The 15,123-nt window shown below is 47.4% G+C and overlaps 1 protein-coding gene across 1 annotated transcript in view; it reads left to right on the top strand.

Moving 5' to 3' along the window:
• Positions 1 to 15,123, top strand: part of GRHL2 (grainyhead like transcription factor 2) — a 100,274-nt gene that overhangs the window by 82,014 nt on the left and 3,137 nt on the right. Inside the window, exons 13-15 of the mRNA XM_016198500.2 lie at positions 3,379 to 3,470; positions 7,209 to 7,294; positions 13,322 to 13,386. Coding sequence (XP_016053986.2) covers positions 3,379 to 3,470; positions 7,209 to 7,294; positions 13,322 to 13,386 — 243 coding nt within the window. The remainder of the gene's footprint in view (positions 1 to 3,378; positions 3,471 to 7,208; positions 7,295 to 13,321; positions 13,387 to 15,123) is intronic.

Raw genomic sequence — 15,123 nt, forward strand, 5'->3', positions numbered from 1 at the left:
TTTCTAAATACTTAGATCGTTCTTTTTATCTTGGCACATGGATAATATATTTCCAGAGGCTGGAACGAACAGAAATTATGAGTATTATCAATTCCAATCTGTTATTTACATGTTTTACAAGGGACAGTGTGGCGTCATGGAAAGAACATTGACTGTGAGCTTAGGAAGGTCCACGTCCTGCTCCCAGGCTGTGACTTACTAATGTGAAGTCTTGGGCCAGCTCCTTGACCTCTGAGCTCTGGTTCCCTCAACTGTAAAATGAGGGTTTTGTATAAGACCACAATCTCTAAGATGCCTCCTGGCACTAACATTCTGTTACTCTCCTGGGAAAACTTAGCATCATGAGTGTAAGTGCCTGAGGCCTGAAAGCTGCCTCATGTGCAGACCTCACTTAACCTACCTCAGCCTAAACTGCCCTTCCTTGCAAGTTGGCAGCATTTAGGTGGCCAAGTAGATCTACTTATAACTTTTGGCTCGGCCTCTCTGTAAGAATTACCCTCTGTTTTAATCTTGAGGCCCAAGGCCCAAGTCTCTTATTTTTATACATCTTCTAATTGAGCAATTGGGTGGCCTTAGAGCCTCAGTGAGTTTGCCCTCAAGAGCCCTCCAAGAAAGTCTACACCATGGGCCCAGGCAACTGACTCCTCCGCAGGGTGTGAGCTCAGCAGGGCGGGATGGCAGGGATTCAGGAGAGGGAGGGCTGGTTCATTCCTCCACGCCGATGCCCTGTGGAGGGGAGTGCTTCACCTAGCAAAGATGGCACCTGTGGGCAGTGTGGGAGAGGGACCCAGCACAGGGACCCTGGTGGCTGTCCCCCCAGCTCTCTCCCCAGAAGCACGCCACCCAGTCTGTCTTCACGCGACTCCAGTCTGCTGCCACCTGCCCTGTCTGCCGGAGTGGCCCCAAACAAGATTTTGTGCCCTGGCCTTTTAAGAAGGCAGGTGGGTTTCTAGCGGACTCCCACCTGTCCCTGGCAGACAGAATTTCCACTGGTTTTCACAGCCACGTGTTACGTGGGCTCCTCTTCCCTGCTCTGGGCTGGGGTTGAGGCCTCACTGTCTCCAGGAGAACTTTGACAGCTGAGATTTCCCTCCCGATTCTCAGCTGCAGCACGTGGCTGTGGGTCCAGCCCCTTCCACATCTCCACCCTCCTCCCAGTCTCCATGTGGGCTTCTTCTGTGAATCCTTGGTTAGGAGACTTCCGTTCAGCTAGTCAGGAGTCGGTAATTCAGGCTGATTGTTCTAGAATTGAGTCCTATTCCAGGTTGGACCTGGGAGGAGGTGAGTGTAACATGTACCTACTCTGATGCCACCTTGGATCCTGCATTGGTTAAAGTCATTTGGGGATGATAGGTTCTTCCCCAAAGGGTAGTTTTTGTTGAAACTAAATGAATTGAGATGAATTTACTTAGGGTGTACATGGTAATTATCCTACATAGGCCATAAGCAGAGTTGTGAGGGACGACCTGTGTCCCCCATGGTGCCTGCAGCTGTTCAGCCCAGCAGGCAGGGCGCGGCATTGCCATTTCCAGATATGGCCAGGGACCCAGGCTTCAAACCTGAACATCTTCCCAGTTTTTTTCTGATGAAACGTAGCAGTCCTTTGTTTATACTTCAAGCATTTGCTTCCCCTGAGATTGATCCCTCAAGGTAATGGCTTCATGTGCTGCTGGACCTGGAGTCACCCCAGCCCTATCACGCGTTGTTCTCTAGACCTTTTGTGGTACAATCGAGTGTAGCTGGACAGGCATCAGGAGACCTGCGATTTGTGCTCTTTTCATCTGTCAAATGGGGCATTCATATCTGCCCCTCCTTTCTTGCCTTGTTTTGAAAATAAATGTACTAGTTGAATTCAGACCACACAAACTTACTGACTCCCTACTGGGTTTATAGATTTGAAAGTGTGAAAAGGCATCTTTGACCTCCCAGGAGAAAGGTGGTTTATCCAAGGTGCTCTTTTGATGGCAAAGTTTGTCACAGCTCTGAACGGGGTGCTATTAAAAGTCAATAGAACCGGAAAAATACAAATAAATCTTGCTTGGCGAGAAAAAGAAAATCACTGGCTTAGGACCCTTCGCACAGCGTGAGGGTGATATTTCACAGCCTGGTGATATTTCAGGCTATCTAACCGTTTTTGCCCTACTGGTCACTGACAGCGGTGTGAATGGATTTTTAATCTTCTGCTCCTGAGGTCATGGTCATCCAGTTCCAAGACATGACCGAATAACATGACCTACTTTCATGATAAGGTAGTGCCCTAAAAACTGATTACCACCTTTACCTGGGACGTGGGTTTGAGATTTCCTTCTAGCTATTTCCATAGTTTGACTTACCAGGGAATAAAATAAGAGAATGCTGGCTCTTCATGTCATTTCTTATACCCTCACTCACCATCCCAGGGTTCTTGAGTACCTTTAGCACGAGGTTGTAGCTGCGTTCTCTGAGCAGCTGTTTCCATGATCAGCTGCATCACCCCGCATCAGACACTTAACTCACTGAGCCTTAGTTTGACCGTTGCTGAAATAGGGATAAGCTTGCTCCTTGCCCTGGCTGGCTCTCAGGGTCCATAACACTCAGCAACAATGACTTCTTTTCAGGCAGTCTAGTTTTCCAATCTCCATTCCTCTCAAACAGTCCTCCCCTTCCGTAGAGTGCCCAGAAAGAACAGGAACTTCGATAGAAAATGTAGAACTATCAGAGCTGGCCCAGTTGGGGACATGCAGGGCCTCTGCACCATGCACTCTCAGGAACGGGGCCTGAAACCCTCTCCCAAGGGAGTGGAAGAGCTGGGAAGGCGAGGTCTGGGTCTCCAGGGAGCTTGCACCCCTGCAGTTTCATCTGCTCCAACCAGATGGAGCCGTAGAACAGCAGGAAGTCGGGGCAACCTTATAACTGAGAACCAGTGAGGCAGGCCTACACCATTTCCACGGGGTCCCTCTGTGCCCCCAAGGGGCTGGCAAGACAGTGCAGGACCCCCAGGCCCTAGCTGGTTCGGAGGGAGCTCATGTAACTTGGAGACCACACAGACACCGGGGCTCACTCCTGCAACTCCCCACCTCTGATCTGCGCAGGAGCAGGGGTTAGATGCAGGACAGAGTGGGTAAAGCCCAGAGGTCTCACCCCTGAAGGTCCATATTCAGCAATGGAAGCGTGTCTTCGGTCCATGCCTTACAGATAGTGGTGTGTATGTTCTGCCTCAGACAGGGATGACTTGGGACCTGCAGGGGGAGGAAAGAAGGAGGTTGGCGAGTGGATCTGGTTGTGGAGAGCTAGGGGTGGTATAAACAAAGGGGAAAGGCAGGGACTGGCGATGCGCGAGCCTTTGATTTGGTACCCTGTCTGCTTTACTTAATCCTTTCCGCTCATCTTTTCCTGCAGCAGTGTCCTTGTTAAACGGATGTTCAGGCCCATGGAAGAGGAGTTTGGCCCAACACCTTCCAAGCAGATCAAAGAAGAAGGGATGAAGCGAGGTATCTGTCCCACTGCGGCCCTCTGGCATTGCTGAAAAACCCACCCCCCACGATGAGCAGGAGGGGGTGTTTGACCAAGGAGAACACACGGCCCAGTCCACACCCCGGTGGTTCAGTGCGGGCCTGGGGATGTTTTATTGACACGGGAAGGTCACAGTCTTCTCCTTTGCTTTACTGTCTTTGAAAACACTGTAAGCAAATGTTTATTCTTTCTGGGCGCTGTTTCTTTCCTTTGCCTTGGGAGAAATATAATGAATACACTGACTCATCCGGCAGTGAGATATAAGGTTAAAAAGAGACTCTGCTGTGTGCATGACAATAATTTAAGCACCAGCGATGAGAATTGTTCAGTAGGCGCACCCGATGAAACTCACACAAGCAAATGAACATGTTTTCTGTGATGTCGCAATTCACTCATTTTCTCTCAGTCAAGGGTCTTACTCCACTTCACCAAGAAAGTAGAGAAAGAAGCATAAGCATGTCAGTAGCAGTCTCCCCATAGCTTGCTGTAGCTAACACCGGGGTAGCAGTCCCCCCATAGTTTGCTGTAGCTAACACTGAGGTAGCAGTCCCCCCATATTTGCTGTAGCTAACAGCGGGGTAGCAGTCTCCCCATAGCTTGCTGTAGCTAACACCGGGGTAGCAGTCCCCCCATAGCTTGCTGTAGCTAACACTGAAAGCTTCCAGACACCTTCGACTTTTAATGAGTCACCATGTTAAATATATTCGCCATCCACATAGGCTTGAGGTTTCTGTTCCTGAGAGATTTTACTTCATTCCCCTGTTTGTTGCAGTGGGATTTGCAGTGATCAAGAGCATGCCCTCGGGGGCCTCCCTCAGTCCTGTATTGTGTGATGACCTTAAGAGTCCTCATCTGTAAAATGGGTATGACCAGAGTACCTACTCCATAGAGTCGCTGGGAGGACTGATGAGTGAATGTGTATAAAACACTTAAGTGCCTGATACAGAGTAAGCGCTTGCGCTCACTGTTATAACTACCAGTTTTATCATTAGGCCTGGATCTATTTAAGGCATTTTTCGTAATCGTGAGTAAGTAATTAGTGTTTCAAAATGGAAAGGTCGTACATATCTGGATAGCGTTAGTTACATTAGCAACACTTTTTTTCTGATATCACAGGTTCACGAAGTATTGGGGTGCATTTTGAGCTCCATTCTTGCCTGCTTTTAGAATGAGGGCAGAGCTATATGGAAATCAAAGAATCACACAGGCAAAATTAATTGCAGCTTGCATCCGTATTTAGTGCCTGCTGGCTAGTCCAAAGGTGGTGCTTTTCGTATTATGTTGAGATTGTGACATCAGGACAAAAATTGCTGCTAGGAATTGTATTGGACTATGATGAAAAGCAGTTATCTGGCCTGTGAAACATCTAAATCATAGGGACACATGAGGGCGCTGTTCCCTGCCAGCAATGGAGGTCGTGCTCTCCCAGGAGTAGCTTTGGAAAGGACTGTGGTGTTGCTGAGCCCCTCGCGGGAGCTCCCAGACTGAGCTGGTCTTTGACCAGCGCTCAGAATCAGCATTAGTGCAGGTTCCTTTGTTGATTTGTTAGGAGTTCTCTGGGAGAGAAAATGAGCATAATTATCACTAATGCCATGATTTGTTATTTGCCTTTCTAGCCGATTCTCAGGGTGGCTTTGTTTGGCTTCCCTGGGGGCCGCCCCGGTGGCCGGCTGCCTTTGCACGGGGCCTGGGTTGCATTCGCGTGGGCAGCTGCGATTCCTAGAGAGCTCTGCGGATACACAGCTCGTGAGAGCCAGCTCCCTGGGCTCCTTGCTCAGGGTGCTGTGAGCTCAGCGGGAGAAGGCGGCACTGCCCTTGGGGGAGGGGGCCCCCATCCACTTTTAGCTCTTTCCGAAGCCGTATTATCTCAAGGACAAATATTTTAAAAGAAGATTTGTAAATCCAGTGGAAGCAGTACTCATTTGAATAGAATGTGGTTTGGGGTTTCGTAGGGATCAGACCGCTGGAAATTACATTTTTCTGCTGGGAGCTATGGGAGGAAGCTACAGAATGTTCATCTGTAACAGCCACTAGTGAGAGGTTTCATTGTTTCTCTGTTCTGTCTTGTTTTAGTTAGTTATTTTTACTTTAATTTTCCTCACCTAGTGGTAGTTGAGGTCCGGTGACCTAACTGTTCCTCGTGTGCTGCTGGTGCTGGGTTCTCATGAGGCCGTTAGGTCACTAGAAAATACTCCTTCCACGGGACATTTGGAAATCTCTGGAGACCCATTCAATCTGTTTAACTGGCATTTTGTTTTTATACCGGGTAAAGAGAAGAAACTGCAGTGCTTCAGGTGTGTTGTTTTGTTTTCAACGTATACAAACTGAACATCTGGCTGCAGGGAGAAAATCCAGGCAGCCCCACGTGCACCCTGTAGACTTTGCCTTTACAAAGCAGCAGCTGCAGTGAAGTCCTGGGAGACGGGGCGGAGGGGGAGAGATGTGGGAGTTTGGGTTAGAGCTGATTTCATTTCCTGGCTCCCTTCCTTCTCTGAAGAAGGAACCAGAAGCCGTGTCACTGGGAGTGAGAAAGGCCTTGCAGGGTCACGTCTGAATGGCAGCTCCGGTTCTTTCGGGGGGCTGAGCTCCAGTGCAGGTGCTGTAAGAAGGTATACAGTGGTAGAGAGCCTTGGCCTCTCTGATGACCCTAGGGTCCCTGTCATCTCTCACTTTCTGTGCATTGTCAAATTCAGAAGGTTCTGTTACCGAGAAATGAACGGAAAGCTGCCTTCACGTTCTCAGAGGGCACTAGAGCCACGACAGTTGCTCCATAGCAGCATCGCTGAGGAATGGGCGGGTGCTTGCTGCGTGCCCAGCACTGGGCTGAACATCCCGCATGGAGGCTGTTTCATTGAACCCTCACAGCCCTCTTATGAGGTCGATATTATTATCTCTGTTTTACAGAGAAGACCAAAGCGGGGAAGGTTAAATGACCAGGGCCCCACAGCAGGCTGAACAGGGGTCAAAGCCAGACCTGTCAGACTCTTATCAACTTGCCTCCTAAATGCAGCGCTCGGTCCCGGGCCTTTGCACGTGTCGCTCTGTCCGCTGGAGTTTGCTCTCCTCTCTCTCCTCTCCCCCTCCCTGCGCCCCAGCACCCCCCTTGTCTGCGTCAATGCCTGTCCACCCTTGGTATCGCAGACCTCTCCTTCCAGGCAACCTGGGAGCCCCCCCCCCCATCCCCCTGAAAAGCTCAGGCCCCTGTAAGCACTTCCTCCTGTCTTTCCTTCATAGCTCTTAGGACTCTGCCTAGTTGTCTGCTTATTTAAGTAGCGCCCCCCTTTCCAAGTGGACGTCAATCTCGGGGGCAGGCTGTGTCTTCACGCACTGCTGCGGGCTCAGCTCCCCGCATGCAGCCTGGGACCTAGGGGCCCAGGTGGGAATTCAGTAATATTTGTTGAGTGATCAAACAAATACGTAAAAGACAGAGGTCGCAGAAAGAGATGTCATGGGCCCACTGCGAGAAATTCAAACGTGAACAACGTGTGACACACACAACCTGCTGGGCGTGACCCAATTGTCAGCTTATGTCATCGGGGCAGGTTGCCTATGGACCTGCCTCGTCACCCTGTAGGATGCCGTCTGCTCCGGGGCCTGAGGCTTATTAGGAGACAATATCAGCATACCACGCCTGGGTGACGGGAAGCGGTGTCCTGCGGCCGCTGCAGGGCTGTGTGGGCCCTGCGGTCACCGCTGTCCCCCCCTTGCTCTTTCAGTGCTTCTGTACGTGAGGAAGGAGACCGACGACGTGTTCGACGCCTTGATGTTGAAATCTCCCACCGTGAAGGGCCTGATGGAAGCGGTAAGCCATGAGCCCCCTCCCGGGAAACCTGCTTGTGTCCTCCGGAGCTCGAATCTATTGATCAAAATGCGGCCTTTGACATGGCTCCGGAATGAGCTTTCCAAAGAAGAAAAGGTGGAGATTTATGGAGACTCTGATTTCCATCCTGTCAGGGCTTATTAGCATCCTAAGGAGAGGGAAAGTTTGAAGAAATGCCAGTTCCCTGTCGGTGGAAGGCTAATCAGGGGAAGACGCCATAGAGGAAGGTTAAACTGAGTTTCTCTCTTTTTTTGAAACTGTGAGCTTCCATTTGTCTCTTTGCATCAAACCAAATTAGATATGTTTAACTTCCAAACATGCACGGAACAGAAGCAATGAGAAAGTGTCTTGCTAGCTGTGATAGTGTAATCCAAAATAAAAATATGACCTCTTGGTTAAGGAAAGAACATATTACAGAATTCTGAAGTAAGATTCTAAGTTCCTTCCTCCCTTCTCAGCCCAACTAAGTCTAGCATTACCCTACCTGGGCTCAGGAAAAGTTATTTTATATTTTATCCATATGTTACTGATCTGCAGGTGACTTTAATCTGACTCTGCTTTGAGTATGACTTCTAGCTCCCTCTCACCTTTTTCCCCTGTGCAACCGCTCTAGATGATTCAGGGTTTTTTTTAATAGTGCTGGAGACAACAGGACTGCCAAGGGACAGTCCAAAATCATTTGTTGGTCCGAGAAAGGGCTGCATTGGAAACAGCATTTTGGGCTATAGGGAGGAATGTTATAATGTGTAGGATGGAGCCTATCCGTGGAATCATAAAATTCATGGTCCTTTGTGGCTGGTTTACTTCAGCCACATTTCAGCACGTTTTGAGGTTCATCCGTGTTATAGTATAATCAGTACTTCATTCCTTTTTCATGGTTGAATAATATTCCATCATGTGAATAGACTACATTTTGGTTTTTCATTCATCAGTTGATAGACATTTGGACTCTTGTGCATAGCACTGCTTTGAACATTCGTGTGCAGGTATTTCTTTGAGCACCTGTTTTAGTTTTTTGGGGTATATATCAAGGAGTGGAATTGCTAGCCAGACCATAAAGGTCACATAGTATATGATTCAATTTATAGGAAATATCAATAATAGGCAAACCCATAGATACAGAAAGCAGATTGGTGGTGGTCAGGAGCTGGGTGAAGGGGTAATAAGAAGTGACTTAATGGGTTTCCTTGTGGGGTGATGGAATGTTCTGGATCTAGAGAGTCCTGGTGGTTGCACAACATTGTGAATGTACTAATGCCACTGAATTGTACACTTTAAAATGGTAAAAATGGCAAATTGTATGATGTGTAAAAAAAAAAATCTTCACTGTTCATCTGAATTTTTTTTTAATGCAGAGGAGTATCGCCAATGCAGATTTCACACTGCCCCCTGTGGATGGCATTGCTAACAGGTCCCTAGGCATTTCTGACTGGGGACCACCCTCTAAGAATCACTGATGGAGGGCTTGATAGTCTTTTTGACAGGATTCTGCAGTGGGATGGAGTTAATTGTTACTGAATCTGCTGTGCCTCAAGGAAAAACAAAATAGAAATGGACACAACAAAAATATGATCTATATCTCTTCAAATGAACCAGGATTTTAAAAATGACCCTAAAATCGCCAGAGGTAAACTTATGAGCTAGAAAGGTCTTTAAAATATTCTGACCTGTCTGCAGTCCTTTGGACAAATTTCATAACCCCAACCTGGCCTTTAAGATCATATTACTGAAAGTGACCTATCATCTTGCAGGGGGGTGAGGAGGTTGGTTAATATTTTTAACAACTAAAGGCTACATTTTAAAAAATCCTTAACTTTTAAGGAAATCTGTTAAATCAAAGGTTATTCTACTTGACCTTGAACTATCACTTTGAGCCCTTCCACTGGCTGAAAATGATTTCCCATAAAAACACAATCCTGCGCTCATTGTGGAACCAGCAGGTACTGTGGGCCGAGGCTACTGCTTCTCTAAATGGGAGGTTCCCCTCAGATCTCCTAGGATACTTCCCAGTGGTGCCATCCCAGAGCCCCACACCTGACCTTCAGAATCCTGCTCTCTGGGACCTGGCCCAGGTGTCAGCGTTGGTAACCGGCGCCCTGGTTGACACTGAAGCCCACTGAAGTTTGGGAGCCACTGCCTGTGTGCACCCTGGCTGGGAACTCGCGTTAGAGTCTGATTCTGCCCTAAGGCCCTATGTGCACGTTCACTCAGAATGGGAATAACCTCCCGCATTATACTCTTCGGGGGCCAAAGTTCCTGTAAAAGTAATTGTGAGCAGGGCAGTGGCCCTGTTGGCCATTTCATGTGCACAGCCCCACTCCTGCGGGTTTGCGACTTGGCCTGGGTCTAGGCTACGTCCTTAATCTTTCATCGATGGTGTGGGAAGACCAACTGTTTTCTCTGCTGAGGAAGGTACTCATAGCCTTCCAGGAATAGCAGCCCTCACAGCCCCAGTGTACAAGTGTGCCTGTGCGTGTGCGTGTGTGCTCGCGCGCCTTGCAATTGTTTTTGAAATAGGAACGCTTGCTTCATATCTATATTCACATTGTTTTAGTCCCTTCCTGAACTAGTTATTGAAAGGTTGGTTGTGCCTCGACTTCCCCATCTGTAAAATGCAGTCATTGAATCATTAGTGAGTCAACACAAGCACTCAGTAGATAGTGGCCGAGGCGATGGCAGTGACGTTGACGATGCGGCTGCTTCTGCAGCAGGACAGTTTGGGTTGCTTTCCAATGGAGAACCATCTCTTATTTCTCCTGTTAAACTCCAAATTCCCTGTCCTTGGTTTGGGATACTTTAAGTGTGTATTTTTTTCCCCTTTAAAAAAATAAAAAAGAGAAATGTTGATTTGTCGTGGAGACAGAACAGAATGATATTGATGGTATTGCCTCCCTTCCCTCAGATGGAACTGAGGCCTGAGTCAGAAAGTGCCATGCCAGGCAGATCCGTTGAACAGTTTGTAGGTGGTGACAGTGCTCCACCGCCTACAGATTTCCTGAAGTCTGGAAGTCAGGTGACCAAATAGGATGGAGTCGTTGTGTTATCTAGATTTGGCTTGTTTTCATACTCAACAGACATTGTACTCTCCTTTGAGATAATATTACTGAGTTGGCCTTAATCAAAGAAGTCTCCTGTAAAACCAAGGTTACACTGCAGGAAATGCTCCAGTCCAGTTTGAGGTTAGTAAAAATAAAGACGTATGTTCTCCTCATGCAAGTTCATGTATGTACTCTTTGGGCATCTATAGACCCAGGTTAAGAAGCCCTGGCTTTGACCAGCCAGGCTGAGGAAATGGCTGCTCCAGAAATGATGCCGAAGCAAGGTGCTCCTCCAGCATTTCCTCTGTGCACCATGTGTGTCAACTGAGCAGGTGCAGAAGCACAGGGAGTGGTCCCGAGAGATGCCACGCCTGGCTGGCCTTTCCTGTGTCCCTTCAGCAAGGCTTCACTCAGAGCCCTCTGGCTGTAGAACCAACTCACACGGGCGTTTCTGTTTTGATTTCTATGTGCAGGTATAGACACAACCGGGGACCTGACGGATAGAGTGGCTGCCAGCCTTGGGAGGAAGAGAGATAGGCAGTAGAAATTCTAGCTTTGGGGAGGAGTGACCAAAGCTACGTCGGCCCTACGTTATTCAGAGTATCTCACCAGATTTGGAGACAGCATTAAGAGAAACTTGCTAGTATTAGAGTTTATTTAGACAGACATTAAACATAGCATCTGCCTAAAGGAATTTGAGATTTTGAGGAATGAATGCTGAGCTGCTGTACAGCCAGGGTTCTGTGGGAGTACTTCCAAGTGATTGTGCATTTCTGGCAACGTACAATTTTGTATTTCTAATTTTATTGAATTATGGTCTACTTTGGCTTGTCTCTGTGGCCCAATACATGATAGATTCTCTTTAGATGGGGTGTGTGTGTGTGTGTGTGTGTTCATAAAATCTAGTATACTGGTTTACTCTTCAGCTGTTTTTACTTACTTGTCTATTAGGTTTGTCCAGTTCTAAAAGAGCTATATTATAGCCTCCCACTAACTGGTTTCAAGTTGTCCCTGCATCTGTAATAATTTTGCTGAAGCTCTGCGGTCACTCTCCCGTTGACGCGCATAGTGCTTTTGTTCATTCCTCCGCCACGTCCGTTCTCACCTCATAACTTCACCTTGTCTCATGGTAACCTCACGGCCCGGCCTTTCCTTGGCTCGTGCTCGGGGATCACCCACCAGCCATCCTTTTATCCACTGTATTGTGCCTGGTGTTTCTCTAAACGGCACATAACTGGTTCCTCTCTTCTCACCCTCTCACCCTTCCTTTATCTTTTCCTTTCCTTTCTTACCCCCTCTGGCTTTCCGTGGAAAAATGCAGTTTGTTTCATTGATTTTATTCCTTCCATCTTCCATGTTTATTATTTATTTCATTTCGAGGTTTCCTCTTACCATCTCTTTAGTTTTACAGTTGGAGTGAGTTGGTTTTTAATCTTTTTTTAAAAGTTATGCCTTACTTTTCCTAAATTGTTTCAACCCCTTTTCTTCCTTATTTCCCTATGATTTGAAAATAAAATTTCAATGACTATTTCCATCAGTATCTCTAGCCCCACTCCCTCGGGGGTGAGAGCTTTGTGTTCATCTGAGTGTTTCTGTAGGCCGGGCGACTAGATGTGGAATATGTGGGTCAAAGGATACATGCCGTTCTTTTTTTTTTTTTAATATATCTTTATTGATTTCAGAGAGAGGAAAGGAGAGAGAGAGGGAGAGAACCATCAGTGATGAGAGAGTCATTGACCGGCTGCTTCCTGCACGCCCCCGACTGGGGATCGAGCCCGCAACCCGGGCCTGTGCCCTGACCGGGAATCAAACCCCGATCGCCTGGATCCTAGGTCGACGCTGAACCGCTGAGCCACGCCGGCCGGGCTGCGGTTCCAATTTCAGCAGCTTACGCCAGATCTTCCTCCACAATGACTGAGCTTGTTGCTCTCCCACCTGTGGAGCATGAGGCCTGCTGTTCCTCATACTCCGGCTGACATGGTATTACCATTGTTTTAGTTTTTGTTGGTCTGATATTAGAGAGAGGAAGGGAGAGGGAGAGGGAGAGAGAAGCATCCATGAGAGAGACCACATCAGTCGGCCGCCTCCTGCACGGCCCGGCTGGGGACCGAGCCCGCGGCCCGGGCCCTGCCCTGCCCGGGGATCCAGCTGGGGCCTCTGTTCGCGGGTCGGCGCTCAACCTCTGAGCCACACCGGCCGGCTGACCGTTTAAATTGTGTGTGAGGTGGTGCGTTTCTTCACATGCCTATCGTCCTGTCGTCTTTTTTCTACGAATTACTTCTTGTTGTGTTTTTTCTTTTCCCCTTCAGTTGTCAAGTGTCTTTTGTTTTTGTTTTGATTTTCAGGGATTCTTTCCAACTTAAGGAAATTAGTTCCATGTCTGTCATTTGTGCTGCCAAAATGTTTCCCGGTGGATTCTTAGGCCTCAGCTTTTTGTGGTGGTTTTTGCTGTACTGGTACTTTTAATTCTATATTGTTTTATCAACCTTTGATCTTTTTCGTCAGGTATCAGTCCTGCTTGGAAAGATCTCCCTTCTTTGAAGATGATATCTATACAAAGAATTGACTCATGGGTTTCTTCTTGTACGGTTTCAACCTCCACATGTAAACCTTTGATCTGATTTATTTTGTCTAGGAGTGGAGAAAGGATCCAGCTTAATTTGTTAATTTTTTTTTTATATGGGCACCTATTTAATCCACATTAGGATAAGTGTCCATCTTCTTCTGACTGATCTGAATGACACCATCATAGATTAAATTCCCATGTGGCTGAATCTGTTGTTGAATGATTTAAGGTTTATCCAGAGGGAGAGAGAGCCTTAGAAATGAGGCATTTTGAGAGTTTGACTCATGACTGAAGGTCACTGGCTCTCAGTACAATCTCCACGAGAGCGAAGCCAGAACTTTCTCTCTTGCGACTGCTTGGACTCCCCGTCTGTGCTCACCTGCCTCTTTGTTGTTGCTATTACAGATATCTGAGAAATACGGGCTGCCTGTGGAGAAGATAGCAAAGCTTTACAAGAAAAGCAAAAAAGGGTAAGAAAGAAACTGAACTTAAATTAACTCTCAGACCAGAAAAGTCAACATAGTGCCTTAAAAAAAAAAAAAAAAGACGATGCCTCTCTCTTGTTTGAGGACCTTTAATGAGAGAGGAAGGGAGGGTTGTGCATTGTCAGCTGAGATGCCGTATTCCAGTGACAGGGTTAGTGGGTGTGGTAGAGGAGTCTATAAGTGTCACCCTCTGTAGAGGGTGTCGTTTAGGGAATCTGTGCTGCTCTTGGGGTTGGCTTCTGGGCTGCACAGTAGGAACAAAGGATTCATTTTTCCAAGGTAATTATTAATAAAATGAGCTAAATGATCTGTGGACCTGCCTGTTCTCAGTGTTAAGAATGACAGCTCTCATTTATGGGTGTTCAGTAGCTTCTGGGTCCCCTGCCATGTGCTTTCTATGCATTGCTCTGTTGTTCTCACCACCCTACCAGGGAGATTCTTATCCCTACTCTACTGATGAGGAAAGTGAGCCACATGGAAGTTAAGCATCTTGCCCAAGGTCTCATGTTCAGTCGGTGGAACACAGATTTGAACCCAGGTCTGTGGCCCCTGGGGCTTCCTCTGAGGCTGCAGGAGCTGAGTCTAGTGTCAGAGGGTCTTTATTAAGGCAGCCTCTGGGGCTATTTTCCTATAAAAAGCAGAAAATGGGTCTGTAAACTTTTCTCTAGGCCCCTCTCATAAAGGAAATTGATTATTTGGGTAGCTCAGGCTTTTCTCAGTCATGGGGTCTCTTGGCAAGATAGTCAAGAAGGAAACTCTTTGCACTTGAGCCCTTGTTGGAAAGCTCACTAAACCGCATTTTACAGATTTTCCGAGGTCAGTGCCATAGTCCGGGTTTATTCCATGATTGTGAGATGAGTGGTGTCTCGAGATCTTGCTGCTGCACAGAACCCTCAGTGCCAAAGTCCAGGCCAGTGATGATAACATTTCACTTTCATTGAGCCCGGCGTCAGGCCCTGGGCTAAATAGTTTCATCCTAACAACAGGCCTTTAAAGCAGAAGAATAAACTAAAGCTCTGAACGTCTAAACATCTTGTCCGATGACACAGAGCTGTAAATGATAGGTTTTCATTCTCAGGATGAGATCTGCTCGACTCCGATGGACGTGGTTGGCTCCAGAGCTGCTAAGTCATGCACAGACCCTGAAAATTGTTGACTTTCTTAAAACTAAATCCACCGGGGATAGTTAGCCAAGGAGTAGGTCACATGCGGTAAAGGATGAGCTTCAGAGCGAGGCAAAACGAGTTCTAAAACCCAAGCCAGCCATGAACTAGCGGAATGAACTTGGGGAAATGACTTCACCTCACTGAGCTCAGTTTGCTCATTTGCAAAACGGCACTGGTCACACCTACCTGCAAGGTGTCTGCGACCCTGGAGCATATGACGTGCTCGGCGAAGGGTAGCCACCGTTCTGGTTTCTTTTCCTCTCCCTTCTAAGTACAGAATACTTTTTAAAATGCATTTTCAAGAGGCTGTGTGGTTTAATGAAAATAGGGCACCTGACTGTTTAGGTTCTAACTCTATCAACATGTCAATAGCTAAGTCTGTGAGTTCAGGCTCTGTTCACTCCTCTGGGCCTCAGTTTACCCATCTATATAGCAAGATGGTTGAGTTCAGTGATCTCTGAAGTCCTGTTTAATAAGGAATTATGAGGTTAGTTCTGAGAAATCAAGGCTTTGCTTTCCTCAAACTGGTTTCTGGGGAAAGACAATATAGTGAGGG

This window comes from Miniopterus natalensis, chromosome 16 (genome assembly GCF_054644295.1).
Source record: "Miniopterus natalensis isolate mMinNat1 chromosome 16, mMinNat1.hap1, whole genome shotgun sequence".
Classification (NCBI taxonomy): Eukaryota; Metazoa; Chordata; class Mammalia; order Chiroptera; family Miniopteridae; genus Miniopterus; species Miniopterus natalensis.